Below are 15,022 nucleotides of genomic sequence, written 5' to 3' on the forward strand. Positions count from 1 at the left end.
ATATCATTTAAAGGGGTTTTCACATCTTCCTGTTTCAGCAGCTTTGCCTGCTGTCTTTTCTTCTCACTTCCTCTATTCCTTATCAAACAGTGAAAGCCACCTCACCCCACTTGCTGAACAGGACACTATGAAGTATCACAATGCTTATTATGGTAACTAGAAATGTAATTATAAATGCAGATCAGATATTATGCACATGCTTGTAGAGAGTGAACCCAGTGTTATCTATGTGTTTACATAGAGAGATAATAGACAACTGCAAGTAGCTGAAGGCAAAGCTGTAGATAACAGTGAGAGCAGTGAATGAAATCACTTGTCCTGTCTTATCACACAGGTCCGGTTCTATAGAAATGCTGTGTAAACAATTGAAGGAATATTTTCACATTGCAGGAAAACAAAGCAGTATTGCTAAAGCAATATATTTAGGAAAACTCTTCAATTTACATAAGCTAGCAGTATCGATAGGATTCTTGAGATGGGAATGGGAATGCCCCTTTATACAGTGAACCCAATAACAAATCTGCTGCCTCTAATTAATCAGTCGTCTTGGTTACTGGTGACAGATTAGAATTTAAAGGTGTTCTTTGGGAACAGGTTAAAATAAGATATAAAAACATGGACATTCAACTTCTATGGGGAGTTGCAGAGGTGGCTGTCTGACCCCTACTGATCTCACATTGAGCACATATGCTTCCCCCCCCCCATATGCTGTTTAAACCAAATGCCAAATGAATTGATTTCAAATAACACAAGACAACATGAAAAGAACTTATAAGAAATTATATTTGTTTATAAGAGTAAATGCTCCCACCGTCCCAGTGACCCCCAATATGAGATACAGCCCCTTCTAGCACCGAAGAGGTTTAAGAACAACAGACCGGAGAATGTCTTCATAACAGTTGGAAACGTTCCAAAAAACAAGCAGCACATAGATATGGCAACGTCAGCGTGGAACGGACTGAACAAGGCAAAGACGGGAAACGTCAGACTTTGGGAGAGAAGGGAAGGCACTCGCATCCCGGCTGGCACAGCTATAAGAGCGAGCAAGGCCCTGGTGCCCGCAGTTTGTCCTGACAGCTCTGTGCCATCCTCATAGGGGAATCTCCATGCTGGTATATGGTTCACAAAGGTAGCCGTCAAGTGATCGGACCTGTCCCTCACCTGGCACAAGTTATATAGGAACACGGACTCCTGCTCTGAATAGATCAACCCCATGGAGGGGGTAGCGCATGCTTCCCTGTAAAGCTGATCCGCTCAACTGTCGCCTTCTCTGCAGGACTTGTCTGTCTCTGGATTGAATGCAACTTGTCTGCGATTCTGTAGGAACTCCAGTTCCCAAGCTGTGTCCATTGTCTGAGGTGGAGAGTCGTGCATTTGTTCTGCCATCAGTGTGGCATGTGGACACATTTCCATACAAACAGGCTGAAATAGAGACAAAAGTGTTTTCAGGGTACAGGTAACAAGTGAACATTCACCCTGGATCATTGTTTTATACAGGGTGTCCTAAAAAGACATGCAAGCTAAAAGCCCAGGAAGAACTTATATAAAGCATCCATCATTTTCATGAATCCCTTCTCGTGCATTGGCTATTCAATGGTCCATCAGTGAATTTCCCCAACCACCTAAAAATAGATTATATATTTTTGAGTATTAAGTACCCATTGTTTACATCAATCCGACAGTTGTTTGTAACCAAGTGACCTGAATCCTTTATAAACCTGGAAACAGAAGTACCTGTATTCTACTCCTACTGTGAGCTCACAATTGCTTCAGGCCTAAAAACTCCGTGTTTCCTTGTTCGTTGTATGCACAGAATTAGCTGTGGCACCAAAATAGGCGCTCATCACTTCACCTTCCTATGGTGTATGGAGTAGCAGATGGATATATGATAGTATCATCCAATGGGATAAAGTACACTTATTAGAAGAAGTGGTAGAAAGATAACACGTTTCGAGGAGAAAACCTCTTTTTCAAATCTACCGTACCTCCCCCAGCCTTTTAGCTATTTGACAAGGACTGACATCTCCCTGGCTTAGCTGACAGTAAAACGGAGGGTACGGTTGATTTGAAAAAGGTTTTCACCTCGAAACATGTTACCTTTGAAGTGAAGAGTGTCTATTTTAGTCTCTGCTTTCAAGGATTTTTTCCCCCTGCTACTTTAGTTGCTGTGGGTCAAAAAAAAAATATATAATTTTTTACTACTTGGAATCAGAACGATATCCAGGAAGAGACCTTACGAGTAGCCCTCAGTCTCCACACTTGACATACTCATTTAGTGGTTAGGTGTGCCCCTAACCACTTGAGAAACCAGGGGATCTGGGCCATATTGTAAAACCTTACTGTTCACATCAAGGGCTCCCTGAACATAGTAGCGGATCAGTTGAGTCGGGGTATTACCGTATCAGGAGAATGGTTCCTCAATCCAGAGGTGTTCCAGCAGATTGTCCACAGATGGGGTCTCCCAGAGGTCGACCTCATGGCAACCCGACTCAACGCCAAGGTGGAGAAATTCTGTTCGTTGTATCAGGAGGAAAATCCCTTGGCAGTGGATGCCCTGTCCATCCCTTGGAGGTTCAGGCTGGTATACATATTCCCTTCAATTCCCATCATACCCAAGGTATTGATGAAAATAAGATAGGACCAAGTCCAGGCAATTGCCATAATACCATTCTGTCTGAAAAGGACTTGGTTCGCCCAGCTCATAGGCATGAGTCACAGCGAGTACTGGAAACTTCCCCCTCTCCCACACCTGGTCACTCAAGGAGGCCTGAGATGCCAGGAACTGGTGAGATTCAACCTGACAGCCTGGAGATTGATCGGTCCCTATTCCTATACAGTGGACTGTCAGAGGCCGTTCTGAACACAGCTTGCTTGTGCCAGGGCAGAGTCCACAAACAAGAACTACCAAAGGATCTGGACGATCTTCAAAACGTGGTGTAGTGGACGGGATGTATCTTTTTCTAAGAGGTCATCTTGGAGTTTTTGTAGAACGGCCTAGACAAAGGGCTATCTCCTTCATCTCTGAAGGTGCATATGTCCACTTTATCCGCCTATCTGAGGAGGCGTCTATCTCAACACCCTTTGGTATCTGCATTCCTAAAGGAGCCATTTCAATAATGGGATCTTGGAACTGTCCTTTCAGCCCTCTGTGACTCTCTATTCGAGCTGTTAAGGAATGTTGATTTAAAATTTCTGGCCTACAAAACAACCTTTTTACTGGCAATTACCTCGGCCAAAAGGGTTGGTGAGCTCCAGGCCCTGTCATCAGAGGAACCTTACACCTCTTTCTTTGAGGACAGGGTACAATTGCGGTTTTTGCCAGTGTTTAGACCCAGGGTGCCTTCTGTCTCAAACTTAAATCAACTAATTTCATTGCCGGTCTTTTTCCTGCTCCCTCCTCTCCTGAGGAGGAGAGACTCCATCCGTCATTTAGAAGGTCAGTGAACCTTTTAGTAAACTTTGCTGGGAGGTTCAGAGGCTTGAAAGCCTCTAAACCCTCTATCTCCCAGTGGGTTAAGGAGGCCTAAAAGATGGCATTCTCCTCTCAGTCTTCCTTCTCCAGCATGCCTTAGGGCACACTCTACGAGGGCAGTCTCAACATCATGGGCAGAGCAAAGGGCGGTGCCCTTGGAACATATCTGTGCGGCGGCCTCCTGGTCCTCCCATTCCACATTTGTGAAGCACTATAGACTGAGCTCATGCTTCGGACGCTACTGCCTTCGGGCGGTAAGTTGAGGAAACCCTCCCTAAGGGGATTACTTGTCATCTCCCCATATTGTGCTGCTGGTATGACGACAGGGAATCATTGATTATGTAGATAATCTGTTTTCCCTTAGTCATAACAGCAGCACAAGGCTCCCCTCCCTAATTTTGATTATTACTGTAATACTGGGGGGGGGGGGAGGTGTCTGTGCCCTCTTATAGGGCCTAGTCAAGCATGTATAATTAATTGCTAATTAAAAATTCTACCAGCACACAGGGGCAGAAATACCCCATATTGTGCTGCTGTTATGACTAAGGGAAAACAGATTATCTACATAATCAACGAGAGTCAACGTAGAAGTGGGTGGGGCTAAATTTGCCACGGCGCACATTGCGTGCCACACATTTTGTCCATCTTTCTGTCCTTTGAAAATTGGGAGGTATGTACATTGGTCTTGATGTCCCTTGAAAAATCATAAAAATACAGTGGGCTATGTGCTTTAGCAAAGATTTAGTAGTTTAACCCATCTGAAGGAGTGATCACGTGACCATACCACTGACTCAGAGGGAGTCATGTCATCAGAAATGGACTTCCTAACATGCTTATATAGCATGTGCAAGACCAATCTGATTAGATCATCTTATACAGATATGGTGGGTGACTTGAATGATAATATTCTTTTGTATGTTTTTGCATTTTTGTTGTATTGATTGTCTTTATTTTGGGTTTGTGAATAATACCTTAAGGAGTAATATGTGGTGTGGGAAATATGGTGTGTATTCATCTATATTGGTGAGATAAGATCATTATGAATTATATGAAATAGGAACCACTGCCAGTTGTATGTGGCTAATGGGTTAAAAACGAGGTAAAAAAACGTCCTGGTGTTATTAATAGTCCACTAATGAAATACACATATATATACACACACACACCTCCCAACTTTTGAAGAGCAGAAAGGGGGACAAAATGTGCGCAGCTGCAATTTTGGCTCCACCCACTTTTATATTGACTCCGCCCATTGACTCGTTTTTCCTGTGCCCCCACACAGTATAATCCTCCTACAGTCACCCGTAAATTATATGTCCTCCCTCCATCTCTCCCCCAGTTTCATATAACCCCTTCATCTGCCCCCAGTTTCATGCCCCCCATCTCTGCCCCCAGTTTCATGTCACCCTTCCATCTGCCCCCAGTTTCATGTCCCCCCATCTCTGCCCCCCGTTTCATATCTCTCCATCTCTGTCCCCAGTTTCATGTCCCCTCATCTCTGCCCCCAGTTTCATGTCCCTCCATCTCTGCCCCCAGTTTCATGTCCCCCTCCATCTCTGCCCCAGTTTCATGCCATTCCCCCCTTCATCTGCCCCAGTGTCATGCCGTTCTCCCCCCCTTCATCTGCCCCACTGTCATGCCGTTCTGCCCCCTTTCACCTGCCCCCAGTGTCATGTCCCCCATCTCTTCCCCCAGTTTCATGCCGTTCTACCCCCACCTTCATCTGCCCCAGTGTCATGAGCCCCCCACATTCCCCTCAATGTGCAACAAAAAAAATAAACCCTTATACTCACCTTCCAACGCTCCCCCGCTGCTCTCTCCGCAGTCTCACACGCTCCCATAGTTGTAGGCACGACATGACGTGATCACACCACGTGTACAAATGCTGGAGTGCAGCATTAAAGCAGGAGCTGCGCTGTGACAGCTCCTGCTTTAATCGCCTATTTATTCAACTCATGAGTTGAAACTGGGACATACCTGCCACCGACCGACACCACGGGACAGGACACCAAATCCGTGAATTCGGGACGGTTGGGAGGTATGTATATACAGTATAGTGCTATATCTCGATTCCCATGATATCTTTTTGATACCTACCAAAACCTCCATTTGGACATGTCTGTGTGCCACTAACTACCTGTGATGCTGCTATACTAACTGCTTTTTTGAGAAATGATTGGATATATGTTGAATACACTTTACACCTTTTTGCATTGATTGACAGTGCTGTAGGTTTATATAGGAAAAAAATGTTTGTGTGCTTTAGCAGACATCTATAGCAGCTCATAGCTAGTGCAGATTTCTTGTCAGATCAGAAATGTGGTGTAACTGACAGTGAATTTGGCGCTGTCCCGCTTAGCTCCAGCCATTCTGTAAAATGTGACGATAGCACTTCAGAGATGCCACTTGTTATACTTTAACTTGTTTCATGTTATTCAAGTGTTTCAAGTTTTCTTTGTTCTTATTATTGTAAAATTGAAAATATAGTATATATATATTTAAAAAAAAAAGCCAATTGTGACTATTTTAGTCACAAATGGCATTAAAAAGTTGCAAACTGCCAGGAGGCAACTTTTATTCCAAAATAGTGGTGCAGATTCTTAGTCTCTCTGCCACACAGACTCCACCAGCAGATCTGCATTATAATACAGACTGGATATAGATTTTAGGACCGATAGTAGATTTGTGTTATCTTTACACCAATGTCATCTGCCCTTGTCTTACCTGCAGTCATCCCCTCCTGCACTGACCACATAGCGATCTGCGCTTGTGAAGCGTATGTTCGTCACATGGGCTGAATGTCCCAGAAACCGCTTATGCTTTGCCTGGATTAACAGATACAGATACTGGTTACAAGTATCACATGTTCCGCCAGTGGAAACAACGTCCTATCCTAATATGCTAAATATCGTCAATCGTGCACTGAAAAGTTGCTGCTACTTACAAATTTCTCTGGACAGGGAAAGTCAAACAGTTTAACCATTCCAAAGTCATCGCCTGTAACCAGACTGATCCCTGAGTGAGAGACACAGGCGCATGTTACGTCTGACTTCTCATTGTGTCTGGACCAGATTCCCACCACCTCATCACCCAGGACGCTGTTGGAGAAGACAAACAGAACATTCACAACTTAATGGAGGGACTTAATAGTTACAGAGACCTCAACCTGGGAGATCCCTTCAAAGAATGATTTGTGAACGGCAGGTAGGGTTGAGCCGATCTTAAGATTTCAGGATCGATTTTAAAATCCGTTTTCCGATCATTTTCCAGCCGATCCCAATTGTGAAATTTGCTCGATCAACGATCTTTCCCGATCCCGAACACTCAACCCTAATTGTATATTATATATAGTGGGATGAGTCGATCCTGAGATTTCAAAATCCGATTTTCAATCATTTTCCAGCTGATCACGAAATTTGCTTGATCGCCGATCGGGATCCGATCTTTCCAGATCGCTCAACCCTAATGGCAAGCCATGGCAACAGTGGGAGTGGTGTTTGTATAAGTGGATAGCTACATACATTAAGGCCTCATACAATAATCCTAGTCCACAAATAATAGTAGAACCGTAATAAAAGAAACATTTGCGCCATTTTCCATTTACATCATTTAGTGATCTTAACCGTTACAGTGATGTTGAATATGTCTGTTACTTAATCTGTTTTCTGAAAGCCATTTAATAAAGTATTATTAAAATGGATATAATGTTAAAGAGAACATCATAGCTTTAGGATACTGAGGATGGGTAAGTGTTATTTAATTTATTTTTTTTTTAATTTATATAGCACAACCACATTGTGGGGCCACTGGGGGACAGTATTAGTTGCCTGGGGGGACAGTATTAGTTGCCTGGAGGCCACTAGGGGGACAGTATTAGTTGCCTGGGGACAACTGGGGGGACAGTATTATTTGCCTGGGGGACAGTATTAGTTGCCTGGGGCCACTAGGGGGACAATATTAGTTGCCTGGGGGCCACTAGAGGGACAGTATTAGTTGCCTGGGGACCACTGGGGGGACAGTATTAGTTGCCTGGGGGCCACTAGGGGGACAGTATTAGTTGCCTGGGGGCCACTAGGGGGACCGTAATAGTTGCCTGGGGACCACTGGGGGGACAGTATTAGTTGCCTGGGGGCCACTGGGGAGAAAGTATTAGTTGCCTGAGGGTCACTAAGGGGACAGTATTAGCTGTTTGAGGACTATTGGAGAACATTATTACTTGCCTGAGGGCCACTGCGGAGTATTATTATTAGGTGTCTGTGGGCAATGGGGAACATTATTAGGTGTCTGGGGGCCAGATAAGAGCATTATTTAGAGTCTAGGGGTACTGTGGAGCTTGATACTATGTGAAGCCACTAAGGTACTTTGGTGATGGTAAAAGTTGAATTTTTGTACGTGCTGGTTGGAAAATATAGGATGGTGTAGCTTTAAGGTTAAATGTGCAATGTCACTAATAAGTAAGTTACACACTGAATAACTCCAGGTTATTTTTCATTACTGAGGGGGTAATATAACTACATCCAGGTACATAGTGTGTCACCCCTCAGTAATGCGAAATAGCCTGGAATTAATGAATGTGTCACTGTTAGGGGGATTTCACACGGAGGAAAGTGGAGCGCAATCTGGCACGTATACACGTGCCGGCAGATGATGTGCTGAAAATGCTCCCATTCATTTCAATGGGAGTTAGAAGCGTATACGCCGCATTATTTTGCAGCAGTGATTTAGCTTCCGCAAAATAACGCGGCGTATATGCTCCTAACTCCCATTGAAATGAATGGGAGCATTTTCAGCACGTCATCTGCCAGCACGTGTATACGTGCCAGATTGCGCTCCACTTTCCTCCGTGTGAACTCCCCCTTATTAGTGAAATATATCTTCAGTGAGGCTGGGTTTATAGGCAGTTCTGTCTACAGCATGCCGGTTTAGATGAAAGAAAAGGACCAGAGCTGCAGAGATGGGTGTAAAGGGTGAAAATGACACTGCAGATCAGAGTTTTTTCGTATTGATAATGTTAACATAATTGTGTGCATCTCCCCAGAGATTTTTTTTCATTTCATGGTATAACCCCTTTAAGTATGAAGAGTCTGAGTCTGAAGCGCGGTAATGTGTCATGTCCCCTGTGTTGCGGTCAAGCAGCACATGCTCTACTACATTCATTCCAATGGGAGTTCCTGTGATAGCTGAGCGCTCTACTTTACTATCTCCAGCACCAATTTTTTTTGTTGTTGGACTAAATAGTATTACAGTTTAAAAATTCAGATATGTTTGGATGCTATGATACCAATTATGTTTGTTTTACTTTTTTTCAAATCACAAAATATTCTATAAAAAGTTACAAGGCCGCAGGCTGCCAATACAAATGACCAGCACCTGTGAATGTGCCACTGGAACAATGGTGGGCAATCGGGGGTTAGATGGGGGCCCCCTTCAACTGACCTCTCTAATGCCACAGTTTCTACTAATAGTGACATCTGAGGGGTTAAACATCAATGGTTGGAGCTATCTCTGACCACAAGCAGTGCAGATGGGTGTAGGCTGTATAACACAGCCTACACCTGCCACATATGGAGCTGGATCAGCTCTGGAGAAGGTGCCATATTTCCTCTGTGCACATCTGCCATATATACAGTGTATGGCAAATGTGGCCATGGGGTTAAACCTATGGAAATAAACAAGGATGTTTCCATTCACTGACCACAAGCACAAGTGTCCCCATGATTAGGAGCCAGCATAGTTAATAAGACAGTCTTAGGCTACTGCTTTTCCAGTATTGCCAGTGTGAAGCAATAGTAGTAGTCAGAAGTCCCGTCACTTGCCTTGTCCAGGTGGCCCATGTTATCCGGTCAATCACAGCTTGTTCCGTGAGGAGTTTTCCTGAAGGCACTTCGTAGACCAGCCTCTTATAACAACCTGTGGAGACCTGCGGAGAAGACATGTGTAGTGTCCATATAAGACCTCCTACTATTACTACTGTCCATACTGAGAGCAGACACATTGTACACCACTGATATAAGCTCCGTTCAAAACAGAGCAGGGGGCCAAGGAAAGAAAAAAGAATTCCATAGACTAATTTTCTGTACTTCACACGGACCTCCGTAGACCCTACAAAAACATAGATCTACAAAAACATCCCAGAAGAAGAACTAACTCCAGAACAGCAACAGATAATCACCAAACTGAGGGACATGGAGAAAGTCATCAAAGACTTCCAGAACCCTCTGGACTCACCAATCACCATAAAAGATATACAGGAAAGAATTGTCCTGCTGAAAGGCAAAAAGGCCAGTGGCCCTGACGGCATCCTACCAGAGATGATCAAATACAGCTCTCCAGCAATACACTCGGCACTGGCAAAGCTATTCACCCTCGTGCTCAATGCTGGACACTTCCCCGAAGACTGGAACAAAGGGCTCATAACCCCCATCTACAAGAATGGGGACCATTATGACCCCAACAACTACAGAGGGATCTGCATCAGCAGCACGCTGGGGAAATTGTTCAACAGCATCATCAATAACAGAATCCTCACCTTCCTCACACAACACGGGGTCCTCAGCAAGAGCCAAGCAGGGTTCATGCCAAACCACCGCACCACAGACCATATCTACACCCTGCACAGCCTCATCAAGACGCACGTCCACAACACCAGAAGAGGCAAGATATTCGCCTGCTTCGTAGACTTTAAGAAGGCGTTTGATTCAGTATGGCACCCAGGCCTACTTCTAAAACTCCTAGAGAGTGGAATAGGAGGAAGAACGTACGACGTCATCAAGAGCTCCTACACCGGAAACCAGTGCAGTGTGAAGGTGAATGGGAAAAGGACAGCATACTTCCAACAGGCCCGAGGGGTCAGACAAGGCTGTAGCCTGAGCCCAACGCTCTTCAACATCTATATCAATGAACTGGCTACAGCCCTGGAGACCTCACCAATCCCAGGCCTCACCCTGAACAATCGAGAGGTGAAGTTCCTGCTATACGCCGATGACCTCCTACTCCTGGCCCCCACCGAGAAAGACCTCCAAGAAAGACTGTCAGCGCTGGAAAAATTCAGCACCACATGGGCCCTACCCATCAACCAGAAGAAGACCAAAGTCATGGTATTCCAGAAGAAGGGCCACAATAAAGCCTCCACCACCCCACAATTCACACTGAACAGCTCCACACTGGAGAAAACCAACAGCTACACCTACCTGGGGTTGGAGCTCAGCCAATCAGGAAGCTTCAAAGCAGCAATAGAAACCCTGAAAGCAAAAGCCTGCAGAACCTTCTACGCCATCAGAAGACAACTGTACCACCTCAAACCACCGGTGAGGGTCTGGCTGAAGATATTTGATCTCCCGATCCTTCTCTATGGCAGCGAGGTTTGGGGCCCAGCCACCTACCCAGACCAGTCAAAGTGGGATTCCAGCCCAACAGAGAACTTCCACCTGGAGTTCTGCAAATACCTGCTCCATGTCCATCGCAACACCACCAACATGGCCTGCAGGGCAGAGCTAGGCAGACTCCCCCTATGGCTCACCATACAGAAGAGGGCGCTAGCTTTCCAGGCACACATCCAGGGGAGCAAGCCTGACTCCTACCACCACCAAGCATGGCTAAACCACCTGAGCAAACCAGACACTCACCAACCAAACAACAGCCAACCACCAAACCAAAAACACCAACAGATGATAACCAAGGCCGAAATAAAGGCGACCACAGAGGCAAACAGAGAGCGGTACATTGAAGAATGGAGAAACAAAATAAATAACTCCAAGAAACTCACCGTGTACCAATCCCTACAAAGGGACTACACCATGGCCACCTACCTGGAGAGAATACGCCACCCCAAGCACAGACAGACCCTGAGCCGGTACAGACTGAGCGCCCACAACCTAGAGATAGAGACGGGGCGATACAGGCAGACGTACAAGCCACGGGAGAAGAGACTGTGCCAGCACTGTGACCAGGGGGTCCTAGAAGACGAGACCCACTTCCTGCTACACTGCACCAAATACTCAGCTGTGAGGGCCGTCTACTACAAAAGACTCTCTGCCCACATCCCAGACTTCATATCTGCAGACGAGAAGAGGAAACTCTACATCCTACTGGGAGAAGAAGAGGCCACTGTGGAGATCGCTGCCCAATACGTGTCCAGCTGTCACCAAATAAGAGGAAGATGAGACTCCACGGACTGTTATATTTATCCCAAAACACCCGCCCCACCCCACCCCACCCCACCTCCCCATATAGCAGTCACCAATGAAGAGGAAGATGAGACTCCACGGACTGTTATACCCCAAACCAACCGCCCCGCCCCACCCCACCTCCCCATATAACGGTCACCAACGAAGAGGAAGATGAGACTCCATGGACTGTTATACCCCAAACCACCCACACCACCCCCACCACTCACCCACCCGAGTCCAACTCCCCCCCCCCCCCACTCTACTAGCTTTGGCAATGCCAAATATCTATTCGGACGTGCCAATAAAGCTTTTTTGATTTGATTTGATCCCCATAGCACATACCTGCACATAGCGACTGTCAGCAGAGAAGTCTATCTGCAGCACAAAGCTGGGGATGTCTTTGCAGTAACTGATGCGATTTAGTGAAGGACCAATGGTAAGATCATAGAAATCTACTGCATTTTCACTGGATCCCACTGCCAGGTAATGAGAATCTGGGCTGAACCTAGGAATGAATAGAGAATTGTCAGCTCTAGTGCCACAATGATATGAACCTATAACATGCTGTTACTGCTTAACCAACAGCAACATAGAATCTCACCTGATGTCTTGAATTGCGGACCTTCGGTCTCTTTTCTTGCCCCAGATCTTTAAAGAAGCCACAACCAGGATGATGAACTCTCCATTCTTCATCCCTATTGCCACCATGTCACCTTCAGGACTGTAGCAAACAGTACGAGCAGCATGACCCAAATTCACCTTATTCAGCATCTTCTGTGAGAAAAAGAATTCCCGTAAAATTAAGAATATCCTGTTGTCTGCAAACACTGAGCACTTCACCATAGTGTTTGGGATTTCTACCTTGTCCACAATGTCCCATAAACGAACAGTCCCATCCTCTGCTGCTGACAGAAAGAAGTCTCTGGATGGATGGGTTGCTAGTCCCCAGATGGGTCCATCCATATGACCATTGATCAAAATGTTACATGCAGCATTCTTCTCCCCTACTTCAATGATTTCTGCATTTCGGGTTCCAACCAGAATCTTTCCCTGAAGATGGAGGACAAGGAATCAGATGTCAGATGTTACTGTCACAGGGTAAGGGGAGACTTAGAAACCCCTGGCTCCCAATATACCCCCAGTTAATCCATGCCACAATTTTATACATCCTCAATATGAAGGCTGTGCAGTCTACCTATAAGGAGTACCTTACCTTGCCCCTGCACACAGATCGCACACAGTCGGTTGTCTGGCCGGTTTCTAGTCTAAAGGCACGACATCTTTTTAGCTCTTGGTCCCAAAGCTTCACTGCACCGCCCTCCTTGGACCTGTACAGAGGCACTAATCCATCATTGTGATAGAGTCAAACAGGATGACATTTGTTCCTTAAAGGCACAGTACACAAGCAGTCTGTATCCTTCCTACTAATATTATAAATGGGAAAGTTTGGATGTTTGTTACTTGATCACGCAAAAATGGCTGAATGGATTTGGATGAAATTTAGCACATAGATAGTTTGTAAACTCAATTTTTATCACGGTAAATGACATGGCTTCATGACTATTATGAATTTATGTTCATATACTATATTAAACTGCTCAGCTAATTGGAGATTGCTGATAAAGCCAGGTCTGTTATCTCTCTATGCATTTGCATATTATCTGATCTGCTCCTGTGCTGAGACACTGACATGGGAAAGCCCCATTAATCCAAATTGGTAGTTTGCCAATTTTAAACATGCTGGGAAAAACAAAATCTAATTTGTTGCAAAATTCTAAAACAATGAGTGCTATGAAGGTAGTCAGAAGTCAACTCAATTCTCAAGTGGAGCTGAGGGGGATCATCGACGCCAACAATACGCACATTATATGGCGTTCCAGCGAGTTGCTGAGATGCCGGAACAATCACAGGCATGGCGTGAGGAACAAGTTCAGCAGCAGGACAGCTTGACAGCTGCCACAACACCGGAGCAGGCAAACCATCGACGTCAGCAATTTTCTAAATATAGGTGGATTATCAACACCAACAACACACAGACGAAATTGCGGGCAGTGGCTAGTTTAGATCTATTTTTGGACTGGTAGGCACAGTCCATTTTAAGCAAGGAAAGACAGACTGTGGGACTTATGAATGTAAGAAATAAACCTTAGAAGATACAGTTAATGGAAAGGAGTGACAAGGGTAGCAAAGACTAGATGTTGGTTTTTGGCAGATTCAACGTTGGCTCCTTGGCATTACTACAGCTGACTTACGGTCTTTCCTTGCCTCCAGTCACAATCAGGCCATCCCGCAGCGTGGTGTACATTGTAAACACTGGCCCATTGTGAGCTTTGGCCACTATCCGTGACAATATATGATCCTTCCAGACACAGACATCCCCGCTGATTGTACCAGTAAAGGTCAGATTTCCCTGCAGAAAGGAACAAGATCATCGCTAGAATGCTATTCAGGGTCTGGTCTGAAAAGCAGGACCTTCACAGCTCTCCCATAAACAGATGTAACCAAAGATATATACAAAGAATATACTCACAGCTCCAAAAGCCACAGCCAACATGGTTTGCATCCTGGCATCTTCAATAGAACTCAACATCCCCTTCTTACTCAGCAGCGCCCTCCCTGCCAGTGTCCAGAACCGCACATGTTTCACTCCCACAGACACAAACTGAGTGTCAGAGTCAGGACGGAATTCAGCTACAAAGATCCGCTGGTTGTGACCAACTTTACTCGCAATTTTGGCACCTAAAGCAGGTGAAGATGACGGGTCAGATGTACGGAATGTGCTCCTCCACCTCAGCACATGGCAGTTCACAGACTAATGCCACCTATCTGCAACTCTCACCTCCATCTCTTCTTATTCCTTCAATCACAGTCTCTCCAGTCTCATTCATGTCTCCACAGATCACATACCATAAACCATTCAAACCTCCACAGAGTTCCTGCCATATACAATTTATTACTCTACCAAACTTAACCTATATGCTATTCATTCTTTCCTAGTACTGATCACATATGGGAGGGGGGGGGGTCAGTGGCTTCCAACACAACGCATACTCCCAGGGATAGCAGGACATAGGGACACCACTGAAAACCACTGCTATATACCATTTATCTCTTCACAGTGCTTATGATATATACCATTCACTCCTCCTCAGTACTCACCCCATATACAATTCATGTATCTATAAAACTTATCATATATAGTATTCATTCATCCACAATGATCATCATATGTATTCATTCCTCACAGGTACTTATCCCACAAAGAACTCCTAATATATAACATTCAATCCTCAATATTATTCATTACTTCCTAGCACTATTATACTATTCATTATTTCCTAGCACTAATACACTATTCATTCCACCATAGTATTCACCACAT

The 15,022-nt window shown here is 45.0% G+C and overlaps 1 protein-coding gene across 1 annotated transcript in view; it reads right to left on the reverse strand.

Moving 5' to 3' along the window:
- Positions 1-759: 759 nt before the first annotated feature.
- The window catches only part of EML5 (EMAP like 5), a 130,080-nt gene continuing 115,817 nt past the window's right edge, over positions 760-15,022 (reverse strand). Inside the window, exons 34-43 of the mRNA XM_075282374.1 lie at positions 14,171-14,379; positions 13,893-14,050; positions 12,854-12,968; positions 12,502-12,690; positions 12,242-12,414; positions 11,983-12,145; positions 9,289-9,392; positions 6,417-6,570; positions 6,197-6,297; positions 760-1,422 (exon numbers count right to left, since the gene is read on the reverse strand). Of these exons, the coding sequence (XP_075138475.1) occupies positions 1,386-1,422; positions 6,197-6,297; positions 6,417-6,570; positions 9,289-9,392; positions 11,983-12,145; positions 12,242-12,414; positions 12,502-12,690; positions 12,854-12,968; positions 13,893-14,050; positions 14,171-14,379 (1,403 nt within the window). The 3' untranslated portion in view covers positions 760-1,385. The remainder of the gene's footprint in view (positions 1,423-6,196; positions 6,298-6,416; positions 6,571-9,288; positions 9,393-11,982; positions 12,146-12,241; positions 12,415-12,501; positions 12,691-12,853; positions 12,969-13,892; positions 14,051-14,170; positions 14,380-15,022) is intronic.

Source organism: Leptodactylus fuscus, chromosome 7 (assembly GCF_031893055.1).
Source record: "Leptodactylus fuscus isolate aLepFus1 chromosome 7, aLepFus1.hap2, whole genome shotgun sequence".
Lineage (NCBI taxonomy): Eukaryota > Metazoa > Chordata > Amphibia > Anura > Leptodactylidae > Leptodactylus > Leptodactylus fuscus.